At 38.3% G+C, this 27,764-nt stretch overlaps 2 protein-coding genes across 6 annotated transcripts; one reads left to right on the top strand and one right to left on the bottom strand.

The window, feature by feature from the left end:
* Positions 1-3,286: 3,286 nt before the first annotated feature.
* On the top strand, positions 3,287-13,043 carry cdca7b (cell division cycle associated 7b). Of its 4 annotated transcripts, none has more exons than XM_081376170.1 (10): positions 3,287-3,699; positions 4,198-4,263; positions 5,226-5,345; positions 5,423-5,827; positions 6,527-6,589; positions 6,732-6,902; positions 8,563-8,709; positions 8,788-8,937; positions 9,171-9,307; positions 12,545-13,043. In XM_081376170.1, exons 1-10 carry the CDS (start codon positions 3,670-3,672, stop codon positions 12,564-12,566), a joined length of 1,311 nt encoding a protein of 436 aa, XP_081232296.1. In that variant the 5' UTR covers positions 3,287-3,669; the 3' UTR covers positions 12,567-13,043. The 4 variants fall into 4 exon arrangements, with proteins under 4 accessions (XP_081232296.1, XP_081232297.1, XP_081232299.1 ...); XM_081376171.1 differs by having other exon boundaries at positions 3,604-3,699; positions 6,735-6,902; positions 12,545-12,913; XM_081376173.1 differs by having other exon boundaries at positions 3,693-3,773; positions 12,545-12,913.
* A 1,264-nt stretch (positions 13,044-14,307) lies between these two features.
* On the bottom strand, positions 14,308-27,268 carry sp4 (sp4 transcription factor). 2 transcript variants are annotated; one of them, XM_081376643.1, is made up of 6 exons: positions 26,717-27,268; positions 26,279-26,364; positions 23,231-24,677; positions 21,000-21,204; positions 19,260-19,459; positions 14,308-16,448 (listed from the first exon to the last, which is right to left on the bottom strand). In XM_081376643.1, the coding sequence occupies exons 1-6, from the start codon at positions 26,721-26,723 to the stop codon at positions 16,198-16,200; spliced, it is 2,196 nt and encodes a 731-aa protein (XP_081232769.1). In that variant the 5' UTR covers positions 26,724-27,268; the 3' UTR covers positions 14,308-16,197. The 2 variants fall into 2 exon arrangements, with proteins under 2 accessions (XP_081232769.1, XP_081232770.1); XM_081376644.1 differs by lacking the exon at positions 26,717-27,268 and adding an exon at positions 26,533-26,686 and having other exon boundaries at positions 14,311-16,448.
* Positions 27,269-27,764: the final 496 nt, after the last annotated feature.

Genomic DNA, 27,764 nt, shown 5'->3' with positions numbered 1-27,764 from the left:
GACGTCACGGTCATGTGCTCCACACACGACGGACAGGTGCAGAAGTTCACCTGCGGGAAAGAGACTATTGAAATGCGTGTAGATGTTTATCGTTTTCTTTCTCTTCGTCGGTCTGGGTCTATTTAGCTAATTGTGCTTTATATTGTTAATGTTCTGTATTGTTTTTTTTCAATAGGCTAAAGTACAGACACACACACACACACACACACACACACACACACACACACACACACACACACACACACACACACACACACACACACACACACACACACACACACACACACACACACACACACACACACACACACTCAAACCAGTCATTGCAAAAGATACAATCTTTCCAAACTCGTTTAACCACAGAGAGATTCTTATATCATGACACAAGTGCTACTTTCATTTAAAGTCATTTAACCAACAGTTTGAACAGACAAATAAAAAGTGCTTTAAATCATACAAATGCAATGTAAAAACAACGGCAATCAAGAGAATAATACGGTAGGGTAATTTTAATATTTCCCCCATTGGAGTATTATAATATTTCTTTGATACTGTGAAATAGCAGTTCTCCGCAACAGCCTCTAGGGGTCGCCATCGACTCAATTTTAATGGGCTCTGCTTTCTTTTTTGTTGTATTATACTTTATGGATTTTTATTTTTAATTCATTTTGTTGTTTATTTTCTTAGGTGTATCTGCACTGAATTATAATTCCATGTTTTTCCCCCCTCTTTTAAAGGAACGGTTTCATGGCCCTGAAATACAGTCATAAAGCGTGCGTTAGTGACTGGAGAACAATCGAGACACACTATGATAATACACAGCGCAACCTTGCTTGCTCGGTTAGCTTCTTGCCCTCAAAATACAACTAGAGACACAGTCTTTCAAGCTATCTAGGTAGGTAGCTCACTAGAAGCTCATTTGTTGTTGTCTCTCTAGTACTAATGAGCGCGCGCACATGCAGAAGCTGTATGTGTGACACAGACACTGGTTTGTCTTTGATTATGTGTGCCAAGTGCTTGAAAACACAAAAGAAAGCAGCTAAACAAAGCTTAACCAGCTGTTGGTAATTTTCCTTCTTTATGTGCCGCTACCTACTGTGAGATGGCGCGCTGCGCGGGTGGGCCGCGCGCACTGTGATTTCCCGCGCACATTGCGCCGGTACCGTATCATTTCGCTGTCATCCGCGCGCCCGTTTGCTGAGCGCATAAGTGAAGGTTTGCGGAATAAAGCAGTATTGATGGGGGACGGATGCGGATGCAGGTGTTTGTGCTGACACACGAGAAAAAGCGCTTCACTAACTACTAATTGAGTAGAAAACATGGGGGGTGGGGGGGATGAGACGTGCATTATCTGTGGGCGAAGAGACACGCGCATCCAACCAGAGCAATCACACGTCAGATACAACAATACCACTCAGGATTACATGAGGCTTAGCTTCCAACGACTTTATTAATCATTTCATTCATTTACAACAGAAAACGAGCTTCCTGCACACTCCTGATAAAAGAGACGGGATGAAAACACAAAGCAAAACTATGATAAAAAAAAAAAAAATAGAACTAAAAACTAAATTAAAAATATTTAAAACAAATTAAAAAAATAACAAAAACAGATTTAAATAAATAATACAACTAACAGTACAGAATTATAGTGAGTTAAAATACTTAATAATGTTATGCAATAGAAACCAGTGTTGGGGGAAATTACTTTTAAAAGTAGTGGGTTACGTTACACACTAAAAAGTAACTAATTGCGTTACTTAGGCTACTTTTTATGCAAAGTAATGCATTAGGTTACTTTTGCATTACTTTTATCACATGGGCTTGCTTTTTTTATTTTTTTTATTAATTCTCTCTCTCACACACACACACACACACACACACACACACACACACACACACACACACACACACACACACACACACACACACACACACACACACACACACACACACACAAATTTAAAGGCTCTTTCACACCAAAAGTGAAACGAACAAGCTTCAGGCTGAAGGAAATGCACATTCACACCTGTACAGTAGAGGGCGCCGCTCAACAAACCTTCCAGCTGTGCTGTCTTTCTGGATTGCAGAAGACTAGGACGCAGGAGAAGAAAGTTCAACACTACTTCATAGGCTAATAAAAAAAGTCTTTTTGACTAAAGTCAATTTTGCTTATTGGTTGAATTGGATCATGAAATGTCAGCAGCAAAGACATTGGTAAATAAAGTGAGATTAAATACATAAAGTATATTTGTTTTATTTAACATTTTTATTGAAAGGTTTGAATATTCTGAGGGCTAGAATATTCTAGGTCTTTTTATTCATTTTGAGGAATATTGAATCTGTTTTTGTGCAAGTGAGATGTCCATCATGTTCACACACAGCGCACACAACACCTTTACTCCCGCTTTCTCTACATTTCTCTACTGCATCGCTGTCAGTCAATACATGGCAAAACAAAGTAACTTGCATGACTTATTTGAAAAAGTACATTTTAAAGTAATGCTTTACTTTAGTTAGCCTACTTAAAAAAAGTAATCTGATTACTTAACTCGCGTTCCTTGTAATGCTTTACTTTAGGCTACTTTAAAAAATAATCTGATTACGTAACTTGTGTTAGGCTACTTGTAATGCGCAGAAACCAAAACTTTATACATAAAAATGTATAGCTGCCTTTTAAATGTAACACTTTCCCCACAAGTATGGTCTTTGTCATTTGCTATTGCAGGATCTCATATGAGTGACAGGTTGTCCCGCCATATGTGAAGTTATTTTAATTAAAGATTATGAGGACACATGAATTTTTAAAAAATGATGTCCACAAATAAATTTTATATTGAATACCACAGTATGAATAAGTATTGTCAATTTTGATTTCATGGGGACTTTAAGAACATGCATTGGGTATATGGGCGTATATAACCAAGGTTCCCAAATTGTTTGGCCATCAAGTGATATGCATAAGAATGTTTGGGCATTATAACAGTGAGCTAAACTATAATGTTGAATTTTCACAATCAAAAGTAGCATGTATGGCTGCAGACAGTATACCATAAACAGTTTAGAAAGTTTTAGGCTGGTGAGTTTGATCAAGATTGGAGCTAAACGACCAGACTTGAGAAACGCTGATATCATATTAACCATATATTCTGACTGACTAGTTTTCTGGCTCTCTGGATTAATGTTTAATAGAATAATATCTTCAAAAGACCTTCGAATGCTCTCTTTAGCTGCAGTCATAGGTGCAATATGCACTTTATAGCTGTATTCATAGCCCGCGGCACACACACACGCATTGTGTGAATGATGTGTGTGTCCACATGAGGCATTTCCCGCGAAACATTCTGGACTGTTCCATTCAGAACGCAAGCGCGATCGCGGGGGGATGCGGTAGAGTTAACTCTCACATTGACGTAAATAACGGAGACTTGTTTGTTTAATATACTCTACTAAATGTCTATATATTTAACGTCTATTACGTATTCTGTCACTACATCGATTTCAAAGTGAACTTCTGGTATCTTTAGTGATGAACTCCACACACAGTCTCCCCTCCGTTTCCAAACGGCCTCCTCTCCGCTCGTGTTGTTTTTTAAACCATTCATTCATTAAAGAGTTTTAATCACACACACACACTGATAAGCACGAAAAATCACTTTCACTCTTAAAATGATCAAAACCCGCAGTTCGTCATTGAAGGTAAGAGCGAGAAGGATTAATTCCATTTATAAATGTGCTTCTAATCTTATTGACAAACACCGACGATAACAAAAGTTCAGTAACTGCATTGCACACACACAGCTAACGTGACATGCAGAAAGTTAGTAGCAATGATCATCGCTTTAAATTTAAAACATAAACATAATGCATATTAATAGAGTCAGACCATCAGCAAATGTAGTAAAAACTGTGATTTAACTGATGTTGATGTTTATAAACTGCATGCGCTGACCACTAAAAAATGAACTTTACATTGCTTAGGGTCTACTTTATTTAAGTTAATATTATAATAATCAAGGCCAAATATCATATTCATACAAATTATCAAAGTCATTACATTCTTATTTTGATGCATTATTATTATTAGTAGTAGTAATATATAGTAAAATTAACCGCAATAATTAATTTTTTCTTCTTTGACATTTTTATGCATAATAATAATAATATGATTAATCTTCATTAAAATGCTTGTTTCAGGCGAAGCAGCTGGATGTGACGGACCTGTCGGAGGACAGCATCCAATTCAAGGGATCCTGGAAGAACGTTAGTATCTCCTACACAATTAATGGGGATTTGCAGGGGGATTTTTGCTTTATGAGAACATTATTTTTATTCTAATGTTATAAAAAAGCACAGAGTTTGCTGTACTTTGATGTCAAACACTCCAAATGAATCGGCTAATTGAAATTAAACGCCAATACCTGAACAATTATGGCTGTAACTTGATGAAATCAGCAGCAAATACAGAAGTAGGACAGTGTATGTGTGTGCCTCAAATATTACAAATCTGACAGCAACAGGTCAAACCCTGAAATTAACCCTACATCAACTCAATGCTGGACTAGAACAAAATATAGTGCTAGAAAACCAATGCATTTCAAATATATGAAGAGTTCAGATGCAAAAGCCTCTAAGTCCCATCTGAAATTTTCTTCTAGAATGATCATTTTTATCAAGCTCGTATATTTAAGTTCAATTAATAGGTCATTTTCATTGCCATTTAAGTGAAATTACTGAACTTAAATATACGAGCTTGATAAAAATGATCATTCTAGAAGAAAATTTCAGATGGCACTCTTCATATGTACCCTGGTTCTTTTCTCGCCCTGATGATCGTAGTTTTCCAAGATTTGATTGTACAAATGGTCCGGGGAATTGAGTTGTTGTGATTCACACAAGCAGAACACAATAAACCGCTGTGGGTCTCAAGACACCCTCCATCTGTTGTGAGGAATCCCGAGGGTTAGACTCCAAGACTTTCCTTTACCTCGCACACACAGTTTCTCCTGTGTGTTCACGTCTCGTCTGATTTAGATGAAATTCTCATTCATCTGCATTTTGCATTTGTATTAGAAATATAAATTTACTAGAGAAAATGGCAGGTCTCCTTCCTGCTGTTTATCTCTTATGATTTGGCAGTAGCAGCAAAACAGCTCTATTAATAATTGAGTTGGTTTTCGCACAATCCGGGAATAATAATGTGTTCTGTCACTCTCACGTCGCAGGATGTTTGCTTCAGGGCCAAAAACATCTCGGATGAGCTGGCGCAGGCCTTCATGGACACGGACAGCGAGGGGGAATTCCAGGGTTTCTCCAGGGAAGAGTGTGATTGGAGAAAACCAGTGGTAATCCCGAATATTTGCTTCATCTCTTTAAACATTAATATTCAGATTCAATCCTAACAAAATCACTTCACATGCAGAGTCAGAGCTCTGATGAAGACAGTGACGACAACGGCTTTTATTCTGACGGCGAGGAACCGTCGTCTAAAAAGAGACGCAGCTCTGGACTGTGTGTTGCTTTCAAGTTTCCTGCCAAAAGAGGCCCCGCCCCCAAAAGAGGCCCCGCCCCCAAACGCAACACGACCAAAAAAGACAACAAAGAGGCCCCGCCCACAACCCCACCCACCAGCAGGAAGCCCTCAGGGGGAAACAGGAAGCGGCGTGAAGCGGAACGAACAAAAGAGCTTGTTTTATTTGAGAGTAAACGTGCAGAGAGCCAATCAAAACCCTCTGGTGACATGACCAATGTGGAGAGTCTACTGACAGATGAAGAGATGCAGATCCTGAGCAAAAGGGCCAAAAACATTCAGGAAAATAAAGCAATGGTATTCATTTATAATAATATATATTTTTAAATATTATATTAATTCAAAACATTTGCAAAACTTTAAAATATTATACATTTTAAAACTTAAAATATTATTATATTAAATAGTGTTACAAATATATGTAGTGTATAAATTGTTTTATTGTAATATAAATTCAAAACCATATATATATTGTAGCATAATATTTAATCATTTAAAATAAATAATATTGTTAATGTTTATATAAAATGCATATATAAAATGTTTATATAAATGCTATTTCTTTTTGTATACCTTTTTTTAAATATCTTAAGTTAACTTAAAAACAATCTTTTCTTGCAGTTTGCAAAGCTTTTTTATTAAATATTGTTACATATACATGTACATATACATGCATACACATATATATGTGTGTGTGTGTGTATGTATATGTAACATAATATTTAATATAATAATATTTTAAGTATTTTCTTTTGCAGTTTTAAAATGTGTAATATTGTTTTATTGTAATATTAATTATATATTATATATATATATATATATATATACTGTATATATAGTAGCATTTATTTATTATTTATTTATAAAATAAATTATATTTTTTTTAAATAGCAACATATTTAATCATTTTAATAAAATGTTTATATAAATGCAATTTCTTTTTGTATACCTTTTTTAAATATCTTAAGTTAACTTAAAAACAATCTTTTCTTGCAGCTTGCAAAACTTTTTGCAGACTTGAGTTCTTTGCCTGAACTTCCTTCCAAGACGACACCTACAGTAAGAGCCATGATCTCCTGCAGCAACACCTCCGTCGAGCTCAGACTGCACACAATATACTAGACAATGCTTTAAAATGACATTCTCTCTGCACAAAATGTGTTGTTTTTTTGTAATGATGGATTTTCTGTGCCCTAAATAGAAGAAAAAGAAGCCATCCACCCCAAAGCGCAGTTTTTCAGAGGTTCAGAGCGAGAGACGGAACCCGGGCCGCAAGGCCAGACCCCCGGAGCATTTTGGGATTGAGGCGGAGGACAAACCGGCTCCTCAGAAGAGACAGAGCGTCCAAATCGACATCAAGCGCCTGATGGAGGCAAGACACAAATCACTCAACTGAGCCCATCAGACTCATCTAAATGTAGTGTAGCACCATAACAATCATAATACTTATCTTTCTTTTAAAGTGCCCCTATATGCTTTTTCGAATATTACTCTTCATGCAGTGTAATAGAGCTGTTAGTGAATTTAAAATATCTGCAAAGTTTTAAAGATCAAAGTGCAGATAAATAAACGTATTGTCTCCTAAAGAAAGAATCGATTCTGACCTGCTGAAACGAGTCGTCGGTAATTCCCAAGGGGGTAATCTTTCAGAAAACACTGAAGCTTCCCCGGGCGCCGCCATTGATTAGCGGACCCCCACCTGCTGTTAGCATTCCATTGACTCCCATTAATTTTGGCGTCACTTTGACAGCGAATAACTTTACATCTGAGGCGTTTAAAGACTCCATTTGTCCATTGTTTATTTCTAAAGAAACACGAAAATGTATAAAAGGCTCCATTACCTTGTATCTTACGATATGGCCCCGTAGAAGCAGTTTTTGTAAAAATAGGCTAACGATTGCGTCATAACCACGCAACTCTCTGTCGCACAGTAGAGAGATTACTGTATAGACAGGAGGAGAAGCTCGCAGGCAATCAGGGGGACGTGGAGGCATAAAGCCTGATAAAGTCAAGGGAGAAGCCCATAGAGTCATAAAGTTGCTCCTGCTCCTTGCTCATGGACAGCTCCTACTCACACTCTCCGTCTCTGCAAGTTTCGGAAGGGAATGATTCAGATTTGTCTCGGCACAGCTACTAGAAGACAGACGGGTTGCTCACGTCACATCTACATCGTCAAGCTCCGTTTGAGTCTGCGCAGGACACTCAGCCATCAGGAAGTGAGTGCTTCTAATTGACTTCACTTGTCTCCGTTGAAGTCTATGGGGTCGCTGTGCCCATTTCTTTTACTGTCTATGGTAATTCCAGTCTCGCTTCCTGTTACATGCGTAACACTGTCACACATTTGCATAATGCCAGCCTATGATCTTCATTGGCTGACGGCGATCAACGTCTACTTTGACCCTCAAACACTGCAGTTGTAGCTGAGACTGGAAGGGTTTGGATCGTGTTGTCCACATGTTGAGAAGACGCTGTGTTCTGTGCTGTGAATCCACTTTCTGCACTTCAGAATGAGACTCGTGCTGGAAATGATACGGAAAAACCAACGCCATCGTTACTGTTCGCATCTCTGTGTATCAAGTGCTGAGGAAGATCTGGAGCTGAGATTCAGATATGGTAATGTTTCTGACCAATCACAACAGACTGGGCCGTCTGACCAATCAGAGCAGAGTAGAAAGGCGTGATTCAGAGAGACTGTGCTGCAGTGTATATGTTATGAGAAAATGAAGTGTTGATCTTTGATGCATGTAAACCTGTTGTAGGAGACTCCAAAACAACATTAGGAACCTTTAATAAAGCATAATAGGGGCACTTTAAAAGAAATTATTATTATTATTACTAATATTTGTATGTATTATTTCGTCTTAAATCTATTATGTAGTATCTTATATTATTAAGGTAAAACATTGAAGATAAATTGTGTATTTTGTATTTTTGGTGCATTGTGATTCCCTGAATCCCAAAAATTCCCCCATAAACCTCCCCCACAGTTTGTCATTTTGAGTTTTTGTGAAGTCTTGTGGTTTGGTTTTCAGGTGAAGGAGGGTCTCGGAGACGTGCGGCCCAAGCAGAAGAAGCGGCGGCGCTCTCGCGAGTCCATCCGCATGCCGGACGACATCACCGAAGAAGAGCTGGAGAACGTGGCCGATCGCGCCAAAGACAAAATCCTTGATAAAGACAATGTGAGTGTTGCAGCACTGTGTCCTTGTTCCTCTGTCACGTCTGTTTCTGATGCATTAATGTGACCCGTGCGTTCTCAGGGCAGCACATGTCACCAGTGCCGTCAGAAGACCCTCGACACCAAGACGGAATGCAGGGGCATGTACTGCCAGGGGGTCAAAGGTCAGTTCTGCGGCCCCTGCTTACGAAACCGCTACGGAGAAGACGTCCGCACGGCTCTGCTGGATCCTGTAAGTCCTAGTTTTTGAACCAGTGGTATTGTTGATTCGAATTATTACAAATAATATTAAAAAGATTTATGCATGCACTTTCTTTATAAAATGTAAAACTGTAGATAATACTCTTGGTAACAGATGGTGAAACCATGGAATAATTAACCCGTTTTGAAAACAAAAAACTGGACCTGTCCCAGCCTGAGCTGATGATGATGATGATGATGATGATGAGCTTGTGTTTCCTGCAGACGTGGGAGTGTCCCATCTGTCGAGGAGTGTGTAACTGCAGTCTGTGCAGGAAGCGTGACGGACGCTGCGCCACCGGGGCTCTCACCAGACTAGCCAAATTCTACGGACACGACAACGTTAAGGAGTACTTGGAGAGGTTTGTTTTGTTGTTTTTTCACATGGATCCACTTATTACATATTTTGTAAGCAGGGCTTGGCATTAAAGGAATATTCACCCAAAAATGAAAATTAGCCCATGATTTACTCACCCTGAAGCCATCCTAGGTGTATGACATTCTTCTTTTAGACGGAGTTCTATTAAAAATGTCCTGGCTCATACAAGCTTTATAATGGGAGTCAATGGATTTTTTTTTTTGGAAGATCATCAAACCCTATCCATCCGTGATTAAAGTGCTCGAAACTGCTCTGCGGGGGTTAATAAAGGCCTTCTGAAGTGAAGATATGGATGTTTTTCTAACTGTTGCTGGTCTTCGTCAACAACAAGCGCTTTTGCACCACCTGCTGGTGAGGTTGACTAACAGCATCTGGAGAGTATCTCGGTAATCTACTGCTTTTCCTGCAGTTCCGTTGAATTTACTGTCGAATTTGAACCACTGAATTTGTGGAAGCGAATTTGCAAAGCGAAATAAAATGGACCGAAAATTGCCTGTTGAATATTATAGGTTGTATTTTTAAACAGTTTGAATATTTTGGAAGTGAAATATGAAAGGTGAATATGGATTATTGAATTTTTAATAATGAAAATGCGTTTGAAATGTTTTTAATTGAAATATTCACAGCTTAAATATTCAACCATGTTGAATTTCAGCCCATAAAAATGCAAGCCCTAAAAATACAATGCATTAAAATGCAAGCATGGTTAATGCAATGCCTATTTTTTTTCCAAGTAGTGCAATTCAACAGGCTTTTTATTTCAAAAACATTTGACATTATTTTACTTCCATAAATAACTAGCTTCCGGCAAGTCGACTTAAGCCAAAAGAGTAACCCTTGAACTTGATGCACAACGTAATGACGGCAATTGACGCCTCTCGCGGTTCAAACGCACAGGGCTGGGGAACCGCGTTCTTCATTACGTTGTACGTTTGGCGTAAATCGATGCGTACGGCCGTCTGATGGAAGCTAGGTATTTTTGGCGATAAAGTTTTTAAATATGGATGTTTTTCTTACACAAACGCATCGCTTCACTTCAGAAGGCCTTTATTAACCCGCCTGAACCGTGTGGAGCACTTTAATCACGGATGGATGGGGTTTGATGGAAAAATACATCCATTGACTCCCATTATAAAGCTTTGAAGAGCCAGGACATTTTTAATATAACTCTGATTGTGTCCGTCTGAAAGAAGAATGCCATACACACCTAGGATGGCTTCAGGGTGAGTAAATCACGGGCTAATTTTCATTTCTGGGTGAACTATCCCTTTAACTTTTTTGCTCACCAGCCACTGTGGCGAGAGGTTTTCCAGTTATTGAAAGTTATTGGATTATAGTTATAGTTATTATAGTTATACAAGTTATATAGATTAAAGGTCCCGTTCTTCGTGATCCCATGTTTCAAACTTTAGTTAGTGTGTAATGTTGTTGTTGTTAGAGTATAAATAATATCTGTAAAATTATAAAGCTCAAAGTTCAATGCCAAGCGAGATATTTTATTTAACAGAAGTTGACTACATCGAACGGCCCGTTTGGACTACATCCCTCTACTTCCTTCTTTAATGACGTCACTAGAACCGTGTTTAGACTAATCTCCGCCCACAGGACTGCTCCCTCAACTCTAACGAAATTCGTTTATGTACTTGCGCACTTCTTATAACTTACTGTGTTTACTCAGCTCTTACAGTGATTTTCTGAAGTAAAACCGACGCTTCATCTTTTGTGTGATGTACAATAAACTTTATTAAACTCATCAGTATATGTTTGATCATCATTCAGACAGCAGACTTGTAGGCTATTAATAAATAATGGATACATACAAGCAGATGACAAATACGTTATAATAACCATAATTAAACTACTAAACTATACCTGTTCCATCTCTATACAGCACTCTGACTCTGTAGGCATTATTGTCCGACTCGAAATGAACGCCGTTACTGAGAGTTTCTGATATTATCATCATTCCATGAGATGAAATTGTCCTGACAGACTGAGCGCGAGCTCATGAAGCTCCGCCCCCTGTGCCGTGCAGCAGCAGCAGCTTATTTGCATTTAAAGGGCACACACTAAAACAGCGCGTTTTCTGAGCCCCAAAAAATGACAATTTAAACATGCTGTAAAAAATGATCTGTTGGGTATTTTGAGCTGAAACTTCACATACACACTCTGGGGACATCAGAGACTTATTTTACATCTTGTGAAAAGGGGCATAATACGGGACCTTTAAAGTTATAGTTATAAAAGTTATTATATTCCAGTTATTGGAAGTTATTAGCCACTCAAAATTTTCACTGGACACAATTTTGACATTGATACCATGGGGAAAACTGCCGTATAGATATTTTTAATATTATCTCATAATTTGGCAGCAGGAATATTAGGCTGCTGTCACTTTAAGACCTGACGCACAGATACATTATACTTTTACACGTGTGTTTTCTTTCTCAACTGTTTACGTTCCCTTAAAACATAACTGACTGTGTTTACGTGAATACTCGCCAAGATCTGCATTTTGACATTACTTTGTGTGTATTTGACTGTTTAAGTGCAATAAGCAGCATTAATAAGTTGATTAAAGGTCACATTATACACCTATTTATAGTAAAAATTCGTCTTTTTAATAAAATATTATTAATTTGAGATTTTACGTTTTTCTGCATTAATTATTGGCTTTTTTGTAAACTTACAAACCGCCCTCACAATTAATAAAAAAATTAAAAAATCAAATGCCATCCTACATTTTTCTGTTTTAATAAATGTTTATTCATACATTTTTAGACCTTTACATTTTCCTTATTTAAACAATCATTATCTTATATAATAATAAACAAATAAATGATATTATTTATAAATTAAACCACTTGCAATTCCCTCATTAACCCAGTTTGGGAAAGTCTGGTTTATCAGTATTTCAGATTTTCACTATGCAGTTTATTCCTGCTAGATGAAATCAGGCGCTGCTGTACATGTGTTTTTCCTCATTGAATATCCTGTTTCACTTTGAGACCTTTCACAATGCAGAAGTCAAATGTGAATGCAATTTCATACTGACTTCATCATGGTGGTTTGATCAGTATCTTCCTCTATGCATCAGCATTAGTCTGATGTGTCGCTCCAGATAACAGTGATGACAGTAGATAGCAGAGAACACTGTTAGCAGATGATAGTGACAGTGAGTCTGAAGGATGGTAATGTTGCTTTGTGTTTCTGCTTGCAGTCTACAGAAGGACATCGAGTGAGGCGGGATGGTCTGGCCTCCGAGTGAAGGAGACGCACTGATCAGATGTGAATCTGCTCCACGTTTTACTCCTGACACTTTTAAAGTTTGGCCTGGAAACACTGACGGTTTAACACGTGTTCAGCACGGATATGCAAATCAGGAGTTTCTCTTATACTTCACGATGTTATACTGAGCTTTTTCTGATTTTATTTTTGATTTTATGAATCGCACTGTTCTCTTGCATATTAAACAGAGACATCATAAAAGCTTGTAACATTACTGAACGTTCTCTTATTTGCACAATTTCTCTCTGAAAACTTTTTGGAAATGAGTTTTTAATAAAGGTCCTTTTATTTCACATTTTACATGTTCTTTTTCTTATGTTGTGAAATTTGAGTGTATATGAATGGAGTAAAGTGTATAATAGATGGCATCCAAAGCCTTACTTCCTACATTAAATATCATAAACATATATTTGCCCAAAATTGACATGGACAAATTATATTAAGCACAGATACAACAGATGAATCCATTCATCAAAATGAATGGGCAAATCCTAAGTTAAATGTAAAGTTTTCATTTAAAAAATATATTTTTGTTAAAGCCCTTCTTTGGCTATTCAACATTATCTGTTATGGATGGATGGATTTTTTTTTTTTGCAAACCTGTCCATAGGCTGAGAGGCATGAATTGCCAACCAGAGAATCTATGAATCTCATTATTTGTTTATCCTACAGTATGAAATATTAACATAAACCAGGTGAGACATGTCATGAACATTTTTTGTAGAGACAGGTTACTGTCTCGATGCAGACTGAGTGAGTGTATGACACACACACACACACACACACACACACACACAGCAGCTGTTGAAGTGGATAAAAGCTCCCCTTTTCTGGCGCACTGCAGGTAGAGCTGTCAATCAAATGAAGAAAAGAACAAGAGATCCGCCCACCTGACACCACCTCCACACATCATCATCATCATCCTCCTCCTCACTCCTGCCCTCCTGTCACCGACTTCACTCACCACTCGACAGATCCTCAAAGACGAACTTCAGGTGCCGGTGATCAGATTCAGAATTACATCGGTATAGCGTCACATGACCTGTCAATCAGCTGCCGCTGCGTGGCATGCCGTACTTTAGCTAAAACAACTGTTTTTGAATCGAGTTTATTCAAATGTCTAATACAAAATAAAAGCACTAGTAACATTATAACTTAACCGACTTATTAAAGAAACAGGTCACACTTTTCCAGTTAATAAACTAAACAACGAGCAGTACACTTGTTAGACTATTTATTCATCTTTGATAATGCTAGTCAATAATTACAAAATGGAGGTACAGTCCTTGATCCTGAGTACTCGAGCCGCGTTCGAAGCCGAATATATAGAGTTCGAAATTCGAATACTCGCATTTGTGACGTCATTACGTCGGAATAACTGTTATTATTAGCATTATTATTATTAGAATTATCTTACGAAACCTTTCTGGCTATGAAATAACCACAGCTTCTTGGGTCTTGTTGCTTTAAAATACAATCATCCATCATGTTAGCTCAGGTCCTAACATAATAATGTATTAGTAAACGCTGAATTTAATATTAACTAAGAAATTGTTTAGTTAGCTAATATTAACCCTGGTGTGATGTGAAGTGTTACCAAGAAAGGAAGACTGCAAGTCAGGTTACATTCGGTCAAAGCTCATGATGTGAATAAAACCACAGACTGAAATAAAGAATTTGACATAGACATGGAATATTTAAGACAGAATTACTCACTTTAATTTCAAGTGTTATGCAGGCAAAGATTTTTTTCTTTTTCCTCTTTTTTGTTTTTTTACCCATTAACATAACACGTTTGTACAAAGTTATTTTAAAAATATCAATAAACTGCAGCCTTTCAGGCTAACCTGGCAAAAAAATTCATTATCAAATGCCATGAGGACAAAGGAACATCTTAGAAAAATGATTTACAAATGAGGTGTCACTAGAAAAGATTAAAGAAAATCGCTCGCCACAGAAAATATTACCAAAAACATCTATTTATAATTGTTTGGTTTCAACCATTTCTTTTTAAACTTTTTTTTTTTCTCCATTTGAAACACGTCATGGTGGGAAACTTCAGATAAATTAAAAGCCATGGTTTTACTTCTAAAAGGACCACGTTTAGAAATAGCAAATCGTTACTAAATAGAGCTCGTTAGAGGAAATGAACCATGCAGCACGTCATAACTGCATTAACAGCGCACAATACACATTAGCAAATACTAATAGAAGGATAAATAATAAATTAGACACACAAACACACTCACACAGGTGGCATGTACTCGTGTTGTGTGAGAACCAAAAATGGGTTTGAAATGAAAACAAACCAAACTAAACGAGAGCGGGAGAACATAAACCTCACGAAGAAGAACGCCACACCACAGATTTCTGAACATCAAACTCATCTAAGTGGCTTCATGGTTTCCGTGACCTGGAGACGTCCCGTACCGGTCCAAAGGGAGGGTTTGGAGGGGATTGGGCGCACGTAACAGGGTCAGATCTCTTTGGAGAGCGCACTAAAGTCATCGGGCGACAGGAGGACACATTAACGGGTCGGGAGGATCTTTACCTGGGCGGACGAGGGCTGAAGCGGATCATCGCGCTCGTTCCCTGGCCACAGTGTTCGCCATTGTGTATAAAAAGATTAACGCGGTCACCTATGGTCGAATGTGTTTGAAAACACAGTCGAAGCGCCACGTCCCCCTACCCAGCCGTAACGTAGTGGTACTGCAGTGTTTTTAAGGCATCAGAGTACAGTTTATATGACTTGAGATAAGAGAGAACTTCTCTAGGTGTTTTTCTTAAACCTTTTCTACCCCTCAGTAATGTAAACATGGTTTTACAAAGATTGTCTTTATAGTATTGCCTTCATTTAACATAGCATGTCTTAGAAAGCTAGATTGTTTTTTTTCTTTTCTTCTACTTCTTTTCCTTTCTCTTTTTTTTCTAAAGAAATCGTAACTGGAATGCATTATTTGTAAATCTAATGTGCTTTTCTTTATATAGCTCGTCTCTATAATCTCATTTCTCCTACATAAAAGTTTGACTGCTGATAATCAACACACGCTGAATCACACGTCTTCTGTACGCGAGGCTGTGATTGGCTGACGCTCTGCAACGCGCTCCAATCACAGACGCCGTCGCTCTTCAAGCTTGTGCTGAGGCTCTAAACGTGTACTAAAGGTCTGTTCACTGCTCATCTTTCTAGCCTGATCGTACGCAAAACCACAGACCAATGCGTGAAGCTCCAAGATTCTCATCCCCGACTGTATATTTAATCCGTAACCACTGTGAAAACAGATAAATATCATTTTTGTGCATAGCGACATCTTCAGGAGCGTCTGGGAACTTTAGTACTTCTTGTGCTACTCGAAGCGTCTTCGTTCAACGCGCATGTTATGTCTCTTAACAGCTCATACTATTTCCATATTTCCTTTAGATTATTCTTTAGATTATTTGATAGTATTAAACTTCCATATGAAAAATCGAGTACGCTCAAACAGCTGTCCATCGTCAATAGAAAAAGAATGAAGAACATAAACAAATCAACATATCAACAAAAGAACAAACAATATCGTGGTGCTTTTTAGACGATAGGGAAAACTACTCGAACTCCTCCTCTAAATTGTTTGAAGTCGTGGGCGTGGCCGGGTTCGAATCCTGCGAGAGCGACGCCACGGTGACGATCCTCGGCGAGCCCAGGACCTCGTCCACCTCTTCCTCCATTTCATCTGTGGTGATGATGGTAAGTGCCGCCCCACCTTTTTTGTTCTGGTGGGTTTTGATGTGCTTTGAAAGGTGGTCGCTGCGCATGAACCTCTTGGAACATTCCGGACACTCGAACCTCTTCTCACCTGATCGGGACGGAGACAGTCGTTGGTTTATTCAGAAAAGGGCAATACAATACAGATAGCTTTAGATCAGGGTGGCTCATTGCCAATATATTAGGGTGGTCCTTATTTTTAAAGTATCCAATTGTCATGCTCTTAACCCTTCAAATTGTTCCTTTATATAAGAAAATACAGCATGCCAATTTTTATGGCAGTAACATAATAATTACTGGTAGCTCAATAGCTTTAAACTTTCTGAGTTTTTCATGATTTTCGTAAAAACAGATCATTTGATTTGGTACTGTACATGGCTAGTAAAATTCCCAAAAAATCTCCATAAAAGCATCTAATGCACCATATATTCCTAAATATGTATTTTAGATACATATCTCAGTTTACTTATTGTAGAAACTAAATCCAAATTAATCCATCCATGACCCGGTTTAGCAGATTTACCTTTCCTGGTGGAGTCAATACATATTTCTATTGATGATCACCTTGGTTATTGTTTGGGTTTAGAGCACATTTTTTGGGGTTAAAAAATGACATTACGTTCCTTGAAATTGACCCGGAACTTTGTCCGAATCAAGCAGATTATCAGGAGGCACAGGCAACCATGCATGCAATGAAAGTAGTCAATGATCACGCCGAGAGATCGCCGGCTCTGATTCAAGAATACAATGGCTATCTCACACACTCTGAAGAACAATTGCAGTTTCTCCTTCATGTGCTGGAAGATCACCGACGGATCTATCCAGACTGGCTGCTGAGCATCAGAAATGAGGGATTGTTGAAAACTTTGTGCTTTTTTTGAGATTGTTGTCATTGTTGTCATGTCAGTGTTGCTCTGATTTCAATAAAATGTAGTTCATTTGCAGCAACTTTTAATATTACTTGCATATCACAATAACGCCGCACAGCTTAACATAGGCAATCTTCCACATGATTGAGCTACCTCTAAATATCAGTTTTTTGTCAACATTTTTGCATATTTCTAATTTTGAAGTTAAAAGGAACAGTTTAAAAGGTTAAGACACTAACATTTTGCACACAAAAAAATTGGACTTGATAAGGACCACCCTACAATATATATTGATATTATGGCAAATGAGACATAAACTGTAAGCATAAACCACTTTCATATCAGCTGTTACTGAGCTGCCTTCCCAGCATTTTAAGGCCTCATATTCGTGCTTGCCATGCAAATGTTTTTCCGAAAGGAAGCAACATTATAGCCCACTGCCTGCTAAAATACCTTGCTTTGGCCAAATTGTAAGCATGTGCTGTATACTTCACGAATAAGGCAAATACCAGAATGAATTCATCTAAAAGTCATCTTAGGCCCTGTTTACACATGGTATTAAGATACGTTTTGGTCGATCGGATCACAAGTTGATAAGAGAGAGACATTCCCGTTTACACCTGGTGTTTAATGCGTCTCTTTTATCCACTTTCAACCACTTCTGTCCTGATTTCTTTGAGGGAAGGGTCTACAGGTGGGTAAATGGATGGGCTTTTTCAGATCTTTTGATCAAATGGACAAAATAAACTCGAACAATTTACACGTGAGCGCAACCGGAGATGACGGAAAAACATGAGGAGAGCATCAGCTTTCGTTTCTGCCCTGACAGACGCAAGACCAGCCGAACGCAGTGAGTGTGTGTTAGAAATCAGGAATGGTGGGATAACATTGTGCTTGGTACGTTTTTCATCTTCAAACCAAACTTGGGTCTCCAGCCAACAAAGTTTAAATCCCGTCTGGCTAAAGCTCTTCCCATAATGTTCACGCATTAGATCAGCAGACGGAGAGCCTTTTGTGGCTGTTTGAACACATTCGATCACATGATCGTTTACACTACGAAAGCAATCCGGTTGAATGTGTTCTCCACTACCTCTGAAAGTGGACAAGCTCAAAACGTTTTAGGCCACCGTTTACACCTGTATTTAGAGTCGTCCACTTGTGATCCAATCAACCCCATACACAAAAGAAATATATTTGAAATATATTTTCAGAATATATTTTGAAATATATTTTTGGAATATATGCAAATATTCGAAATTGGCCCAATAAATATATTTTAGTTAAATATATGTAAATATTATATATATATTTTTGAAAATATATTTTAGTTAAATATGTGAATATTTTTATATGTCAATATATTTATTAACAACATATATGTTCATACAACAAATCTAATAATTGCACTTAGTGTTAGGTACGTGACACCTAATATGGCCTAATAGTCCTAGGAAAGCAACTATCTGTCATTTTACATTGCAGTCATTTAAATGTAAGCACAGTATTTATTAAAGCTGTGTGTCATAATACAGTAGTGAAATATGGTAGCCTACAGTTGTGTATAGGGGAAAAGGTAGAGGAATTATTATGATCAAAACACATTTTCGACCCTTCTTTAGCAAGCTAAACATTTTATGACCATATATTTTGTCATATATTTTACATTACATGTTATAAATGTAAATATATTTCACACTTAACATCATATATTTTTGTTATATTTCAGAATATATTTCAAAATGATAAATATAAGTGAACAACAAGGCAAATATATTTCAATGTATTTGGAATATATGCCACATATATTTTTGACACTTTAAAATATATTTCAATATTTTTTTTTTCTGTATGGGACCAACACGCATCTTAATACCAGGTGTGAACAGGGACGAAAAGTTAAAAAATATGACCATATAAGATGGCAGATGAGTATTTTGAAATATAGCCTGTAGTTTGCTGTGAATGTTTTCCGTCCTGTTGTGTGCATGTGTGTGCAGAAGTGCGTTTCAGCCTGTGTGTGATTGTTTGCGCACCTGTGTGCGTCCTGCGATGCCGCTGAAGCTCGTCACTCCTGGTGAAGCGTTTCCCGCAGAAGATCCAGTTGCAGACGAACGGTCTCTCTCCCGTATGCCAGCGCAGGTGAGCCCTCAGGTGAGACGTCTTGCCGTACACCTTCCCGCAACCCTCCATGTGACACACGTGCTGTTTCTTCTTGGAGGGGTCACTGTTGTTTCTGTCCCAACAGAGGAATACACAGAACTGATGCTCAAAAATGCGTTACCTTGTCGAAACCCACAAAAACATTAAGTTAAGTACTTTTTTATCCATTGAAAAAGGCTCTTGAGGTTTGTGTGTGCATTTTTGTACAGTCTTACTACTAAAAAAAACGGTAACACTTTACAATAAGGTTCATTAGTTAACATTAGTCAATGTATGAACTAACAACGAGCACTACATTTGTTACAGTATTTATTAATCTTTGTTAATGTTAGTTAAAAAAAAATACAGCTGTTCATTATTTGTTCATGTTAGCTCACAGTCCATTAACTAATGTTAACAACTACAACCTTTGATTTTAATAATGTATTAGTAAATGTTGAAATTAATATTAACAAAGAATAATTAATGCTGTAGAAGTGTTGTTAATTCTTAGTTCATGTTAAGGTAGTTAACTAATGAACCTTATTGTAAAGTGTTACCAAAAAAGACATTTTACATTTTCTGTGAGTGGTAAAAACCTTCCACTCAAACTCTTTCAATCCTCCCGTTTAATCTCTTTTGGTTCCTCTGCTTTAAAGCGCAACTCTCGCCAAAATGCAACCTAGGGTCTTTTTGCTATTCTACCGAGGCAAACTTTCGTTTAAAAGCATAATTAGGATGGAAACGCCACTTTTAAGTTTGACCGTATTTTCATTTTCAAATTGCCTTGTGAATGGGAGTGCTTGGGGCACGACTATGACAGCATCAAAATCGCTATTTTTAAAACACTAAGAAGGCTCGACACAACATGAAACTGTGCTGGAAGTATCACCAGGGGCTCTACACATGAACTCCAGCATTGAGAACATTGTTTGTGTACACAGTTTACTAAAAAGAAAGATTTTGAACAACTCACTGAAGCTGCTGTGGTTTCCGGCCGCCGGCATTTTGTCAGTCAAAAATAGTCGATCTCCGAATGTGAATGAACTTACTCAGAATTTTAGTATTGCTTCTTATGAGGATCCTTTTTCAAATACAAGGTCAATATTGATTTTCACAAACGACAAAACTACAAATTATCCATGAATTTAAATGGAACTAAGCTTTAGGAGCTTTCCATCTTTACTCATCCTCCCGGTTACGGTGCATTCGGAAATCGACTATTTTTGACTGACAAAATACCGGCGGACGGAAACCACAAGAAAAATCTTTATTTTTAGTAAACTCTGTGTACACAAACAATGTTCTCAATGCTGGAGTTCATGTGTAGAGCCTCTGGTGACACTGAGAGCAAAGTTTCATGTTGTGTCGAGCCTTCTTAGTGTTTAAAAATAGCGATTTCGATGCAATCATAGAAGTGTCCTATTTACTCCCATTCAAAAGGCATTTTGACCGAAAACGAAGATACGGTCAATCTTAAAAGTGGTGTTTCCAACCTAATTATGCTTTTAAACGAAAGTTTGCCTCGGTTAGATCCACAAAAAGACCCTAGGTTGCATTTTGGCGAGAGTTACAGTTTAACCCTCTCATTTTACACTCCTTTCCTTGTTCCCTGTTTTTATTCCCAGCCGTACCTCCCCTCTCCATCCCTGCAGTTCGGGCAGGAGCAGGCCACCCTGCGCAGCCTCTTGCTGGGCTGACCCTCCTGGTCCGACGGGCTTTGGACCTGCCCCATCTGGTCTGGGCTCACAGCGTTCAGGGTCGTGCTGCTGATGTTGCCCACAGTGACCGTCACTGGGGTGGACTGAACTTTGACCCCATCTTGACCCTGCTGCTGACCTGTGGGAGTTTACAAACAGTACTATTGATTAAATCACTCTGTGAACGCTTGATTGCAAGAACTGTTCTAAACGTCAATGGATACGAATAACTCTTGCAAGGTTTGGGAAATAGTGAAAAAGGAAGCTTTGGATTTCATTTAGACCTTAAAAAGCAAGTGTCCTAAAATGAGTGAGTCTCGGTGGTTCCAGTGATACCTGAGTAAAACACACTTCCAGGAGAAATCTGTCGAAACTTTCTTTTCCAGGGTGGAACCAAACATGCAAAGGGCAGTAACAAAGAGTCTGAAATCTGACACCGTACAGGGGATTTGGAAACAGCATTCAGACTCTGACTTATAAAACATAATTGCCTTAATTTGCCGTTTTAATGCATGAGTAATAAAGAGACTATGGAAAAACACACCACTGCATTTCATGCTACTGTTCCACTAGTTTACAGAGTCTGTCATTTTCAAATTAAACATCAAAAACAGTAAAATGGACAAAAGTATAAATATCTTCAAAGTTAAAAGTAAAATATTTTACTTTTTGGATATATGTTTAAAAGCATATTGATAATTATAGCAAAACTTATTGATTGGTGCTCGTGAATCATTTCCAGATCATTTATTATATGAAATTATATTTTTGAAAATTGAATTAGGCCTTTTTTTTAATTAAAAAATGTTTTGCTTTAATGTTTGTTTTTTAGGACAATTAGAGCACAGCCCCACCCCACATTTTATTTTATTTTTTATTACTGTGATGCAAAAAATAATAAATAAATAATTATCAATTATTCTTAAGGGAAAATATGCTTTGTTGTCATATATGCAAAAACAGTCCTAATTTTTTTTATTCAAATTGAGAATATATATTTTTTATTTTTCATTTTTATTTTTGGTGTTTGGGGTGGAAACGTTTTTTTTTTACTTAAATTTAAATGAAAATGTAAAAAATCCAAATAAATAGCTTATATACAGTAGTCAACATTTGAAGTGGATCAAAACCTTTCATCAAAGTTATACATGAATTTTGAACAATACTCGTACTTGTCTTAGGACAACTTTGATGAACTTTTTTGATCCACTTCAAATGTTGACTACTGTATTTATTAATCAAAACACTCCTGATTTCACATCATAACACAAATATCATGCAGATGTTGCGTCACATATATGTTATATGTATGTTTTTCCCTTTGCTTTTGGGGTGGAAACTTTTTTTTTAATGAGATTCTCCAACGTAAATTTAAATGAAAATCGATAAATTCCAAATAAATAGCTTAAATATTAATCATAATATAATTATTAATCCAATTATTAATAAAAACACTCCTGATTTCACATATTATACACAAATATTAACAAATACTGTTTTCAAAAGGTGTCACGTGACGCGCTGCTCCACAGGTGGGCGGGTCTTACCTTGACAATTAGAGCACACCCCCACCCCAAATTTTATTTTATTTAATTTTTTATTACTGTAATGCAAAAAAATAATAAAATAAATAAATATAAATTATTCTTAAGGGAAAGTATGCTTTGTTATCATATATGCAAAAAAACGGTCCTAAAACAGGTTTCACTTGCTTCCGTGTTAGATGTTGCGTTACATATATGTTATATATATGTTTTTCCATTTGTTTTGGGGGTGGAAACATTTTTTAAGGAGATTCTCCAACTTAAATGTAAATTAAAATTGATAAATTCCAAATAAATAACTTAAATATGAATTATTACAATATAATTATTAATCCAATTATTAAATCAAAACACTCCTGATTTCACATATTATACACAAATATAATTATGAATCCAATTATTAAATCAAACACTCCTGATTTCACATATTATACACAAATATAATTATGAATCCAATTATTAAATCAAACACTCCTGATTTCACATATTATACACAAATATAATTATGAATCCAATTATTAAATCAAAACACTCCTTATTTCACATATTATACACAAATATCATACACAAATATGAACAAATACTGTTTTCAACAGGTGTCACATGACGCGCGGGCCTTACCTTGCACGCCGGTGATGGTGAGCGGGACGCCCTGCACCTGGACTCCAGCCGTGCCCAAACCTGCGATGTTCACCGTCTGCACGCCGGTGCCGGAGGGCAGCTGGGCCGCGGTGAGCGTGATGGGCGAGCCTCCGAGCGTCAGCGGGGCGATCTGAGCGTAGGTCCCGCCGCCTGCGTTCGACGCCATGGGGGCGAGCGTCAGCTGCTGGGGCATCCCTGCATTCTGGACCTGGACGGTCTGCCAGCTGATCTGCCCTGACGGGGTGAGCGTGGGCGTCCGGATCAGAACCTGCGTGGGGTTCTGGAAGGCCTGAAGCTGGAGGTTCTGCTGGAGCGGCTGTAACGTCTGGCCGGGCTGGATCTGTATGGAGCCCTGGACTAACTGCTGCTGCTGGGGCGACTGGATCTGGATCTGCTGGAGAACCGGATGCCCCACGATTTGAAATTGCTGGATTTGGCCAGTCTGATCGGATGCAGGTTGGAGGCCGTTGGACTGAGCCAAGTTCTGCGCGTCTGCATCACCCGACTGACTGTCCTTCTGGGTTTCGGGAGCTCCGACGGACGCTGAGGATAACGTCATGCCATCCGTAGAGGTCACGACGACAGAATCGGTGCCCGTCGCAGTCGTCGTGCAGGTTGTAACTCCACTGGATTCGGCTGCGCTAGTGACAGTCGTCGCGATCAGCTGGTTTCCATTGGAAATACTTCCGTCGGCTGATTGGACCAGTTGAACCGAACCTCCCGCTCCCGCTACGTTATTGATAACCGGCAGAGCCAAAGTCACACCGCCAAGGTTAATGGGTAACGTGGTCACCATAGGCGTTTGCGTACCCTGAATGGTCTGCAGTTGCAGAGGAAACGACGGCCTGATTTGAAGCGGGATCGTCTGGTTCTGAGTGACAATGCTGGTGGATCCCGTCCTTTGGGGCGTGGCCAAAATAGCTTGGTTGTTTCCGGTGGGAATGAGCTGGATCTGTTCGGGCTGAACGCTTAAAGCTGCGGGGTTACTGGGGCTTATTTGGATCTGCTGTCCGTCCGCGGTCTGAAGGTGCGGGATGACCTGATACTGAATCCCACCCGACGAGTTCGGCAGATTCTGCACCTGGATGATCTGAAACTGTTGCTGTTGCTGTTGCTGTGCGCCAGGGGAGTTATTCGAGCCGACGGCCTTGATCTTTCGCCCCGCGGCGCCTTCATTGGTGATGACGTTAGTGCCAACGTTGTCCTTGGTTGCAGTTGCAGGGGAAGTTGCGATGATCTGCCAGCCGTTTCCTGTCAACTGTGCGGGAACGAGCTCGAGCTGCTGCGTGGGGTTCTGGAGCTGAAGGAGACCCTGGTTCGGGTCGATTATTATCTGCTGCTGTGTGTTCGCCTGACCCTCGCTGCCAACACCTCCTATTTTACTGCACGTCGCTGCGAGCAATGCGAGAGGAGACGGTTGTGCATCCTACACACACACACACAAACACACACAGTGAGATGTCAGAGTCAGCAGATGTGGGCGGGTTCACAGGAAGAGTAAGTGGGTGTGTGAACCACAGTCTCTTCACTTCCCGATCAAAGGCTCGAGAAACAAACTCTTCATGACAAAAAGGCTTTTCTGTTAAAACCAACTTATTCATATCATACTAACAAATTTTTAATGTACAGTGGGTTGCAAAAGTCTGTAAACACTAATGAAAATACTTCTAAAAAAATTCCATTACAAATAATATATTTCTTATATATATATATATATATATATATATATATATTACTTTTACAAATTAAATATAAGTGTGTGATAAATGAATTGGAAAGAATTGGAAAATGTCTTTTGCTAATATTATTTATATTATTGCTTTATATTTATATTTACAGCAACACTGTAAAATTACAAAACATGATTACCATGTTCTGTGTTGGCAATTTTTTTTTATTATTTATACATATTAATACTAATATATATATATATATATATATAGATAGATAGATAGATATACATACACACACACATATATATATATATATATATATACACAATCTTACTTATGTTAACGTAAATAAATATATTTTAGTGAAAATATACAAGAATTTAAAAATATTTTTGCTTATATTAATAATATTATATTATTATTATTATTATAACAGCAGTGCTGACTAACAAAACATGATTATGTTTTGATTATATGAAATATATTTATTTATGTACATTATATAACATTATCTTATATTATTTAAAAAAACTTGAGTGAAAAATGTAAAAGAATTTGAAAATATCTCTTGCTTATATTATTTATATTATTATTATTGCTTTAATTACAGCAATACTTGAGCTGACATTACAAAACATGTTCTTTTGTCACAAAAATGTGATTTCTTATTTATACTTATATACATATATATGTATATTAAATTATATACATACACAATCTAACTTATATTAACTAAATAAATGTATTTTAGTGAAAATGTACAAGAATTTGAAAATATTTGTATTAATTACTTTATATTATTATTTTTATTATAACAGCAGTGTTTACATTATCAGAACATGATTATCATGTTCTCTTTGTTTCCACAAAAAGTTATTATTTATTTAGTTATGAATATTATATTACATCATATTATACTTGAGAGTGAAAAATGTACGAGAATTTGAAAATATCTTTTGCATATATATATCATGTCTTTGCTGTCGATTGGTGACCAATAAATAAGAGCAGATTCTTACATCTTTATTCATTATTTGATGCCATAATGTCTTGCATCTTTCAGTTTGTTCGTGGGTTTAAACTACATTTCAAACCAGAAATACAGTCTCAGACTTTTGGACTCCACTGTATGTTTGTGCAAAATCATTATAATGAAATGTTTGTTCCGACTAAAGATTAAAAGTGTTACCTAACACAGTTCACAAATGTTTTATCAAAGAATTGCACAGCATAACAGGTTAAGACAGGAACAGTGTGTGTGTGCGTGTAACTGTGCACCCAAGCGCCCTACAATAATCAGGAAGTGCTTTCGGTGCAGAAATGACAGGCCACTTTACTGAAACTTTACTGATACCTGTGATCCAGAACTTTTCCCTTTCGTACCCCCTTCACCTCCACCGGCTTTCCCCTCATCTGTGGCCATGGCTTCCTTCTTTTGATCTGCAAAAAGTCAAATGTCAAAAACAAAGCAAACATCTATTTTGGAGTTGCAATTCAAATAAATGCAATGCCATTTTACACTTGTCAAGCATCCAGCATTACCAAAAAGCATGATGCAAAGATCAGGTTTTATAATAATGCAAAAGCCTCCAGGACATCTAAACACACCAATATCTCCAAAAGCAAGGTTTCCTATCCATTACAAGCATTGCACAACACCCAAAACTGATCAATGGGCACAAATAAACAGCAGATCCCATTTAAAAGTAGGGGGACATCGATGGATGGATGGCACAGACGCACGCATGGAGAATTAAGGGGTGGAGACGCATAAGGAGGGGAGGGTACGTACCACTCATTCCGCATTAATAAAACCCGGAGAGGAGTTGTTTAAGAGAAAAAAGGCCGGACGCCGTGGAAGGCAGGCAACAAGCCCAGCAGAAGGACGGCCTATTTGCTCCAGCGGCCGCGGACTGTGGCGCAGCTCTGACGCACGGACCCACCCCGCCAGGAAGGGCGGTGCCAATGCAAAAACACCCTTCAATAACGGAGCACAAAATGCCAAGCGAGTCCGCGTGAATCGGGTTGAGCAGCGGCGGTCCCGTGTGCGTTGAAACCGGGCCTATCTCTGCTGTTAGATCCGGAATTAACTAATATCCCTCCGCGGATATATGTGCAGGTCTGTCAGAGAGCTCCGTCTGCGCGAGGGCCCACCCACTGCCATTTAAATATCTATGAATGCCAAACCAGCATGCCTGGCTATTTCGCTCTCTTTTTTGATCTGTCGCGGAAGTATTTGTATGAGATTATTCGGCGGAATACACTCACGACATTTCCCGAAATTCACTTTTTTGATGCACAATTGCATTTGAGGCACACTAAAATTGCTGTGGCTTTTGTGGGCGGATGCTCCCCTCCCACATATTCAGATTGGATGGCGACCGTCTGTGGGCGTGGTGACGTTTGGGGCTCGTAGTTCCAAAAGCGCGCAGCGTCCGTTACTTCTAACGGCTGGGGACTACAACTCCCATGATGCTCGGCTCCGGCGCGAGTGACGTTTCGTAAGGGGGTGTAATCATGTTCGGTTGTTCGGAATGAAGAAGGGCGGGCTCTTGTGGTATGTGGGGGTTGGGCGAATGGAAACGGGTGGAGAAACACGACTACACCGGCCCAGTTCGGCTACACACACACACACACACACACACACACAAATACAAATGCAAATACGCGCCCTGAAGTCCATCACGACTGTTAAATAAAATAAACGCATCGTTAGAATAACTGCAGTCTGTTTATTTGCAGTAGCAAGATCTTACAGGCCCCAAAAACTATTTAGACACTTCAGTCACACTTAAAAATGCATGAATGTCATTGATTAGCCTACATAACAATATTACACC

The sequence above is a fragment of the Scardinius erythrophthalmus genome (genome assembly GCF_964197995.2).
Source record: "Scardinius erythrophthalmus genome assembly, chromosome: 10".
NCBI classification, from domain to species: Eukaryota; Metazoa; Chordata; class Actinopteri; order Cypriniformes; family Leuciscidae; genus Scardinius; species Scardinius erythrophthalmus.
This window is presented reverse-complemented; position numbering and strand designations above follow the sequence as displayed.

Excerpts from the sequence above, each read along its gene's own strand:
- cdca7b (XM_081376170.1), top strand. The coding sequence starts at position 3,670 with ATGATCAAAACCCGCAGTTCGTCATTGAAG. Across the intron at positions 6,590-6,731 it reads CTTCCAAGACGACACCTACA|AAGAAAAAGAAGCCATCCAC; the intron begins GTAAGAGCCATG and ends TGCCCTAAATAG. Across the intron at positions 9,308-12,544 it reads GTTAAGGAGTACTTGGAGAG|TCTACAGAAGGACATCGAGT; the intron begins GTTTGTTTTGTT and ends TTCTGCTTGCAG.
- sp4 (XM_081376643.1), bottom strand. Across the intron at positions 24,678-26,278 it reads GGAAAAGTTCTGGATCACAG|GATGCACAACCGTCTCCTCT; the intron begins GTATCAGTAAAG and ends GTGTGTGTGTAG. Across the intron at positions 19,460-20,999 it reads TGCAGGGATGGAGAGGGGAG|AAACAACAGTGACCCCTCCA; the intron begins GTACGGCTGGGA and ends CTGTTGGGACAG.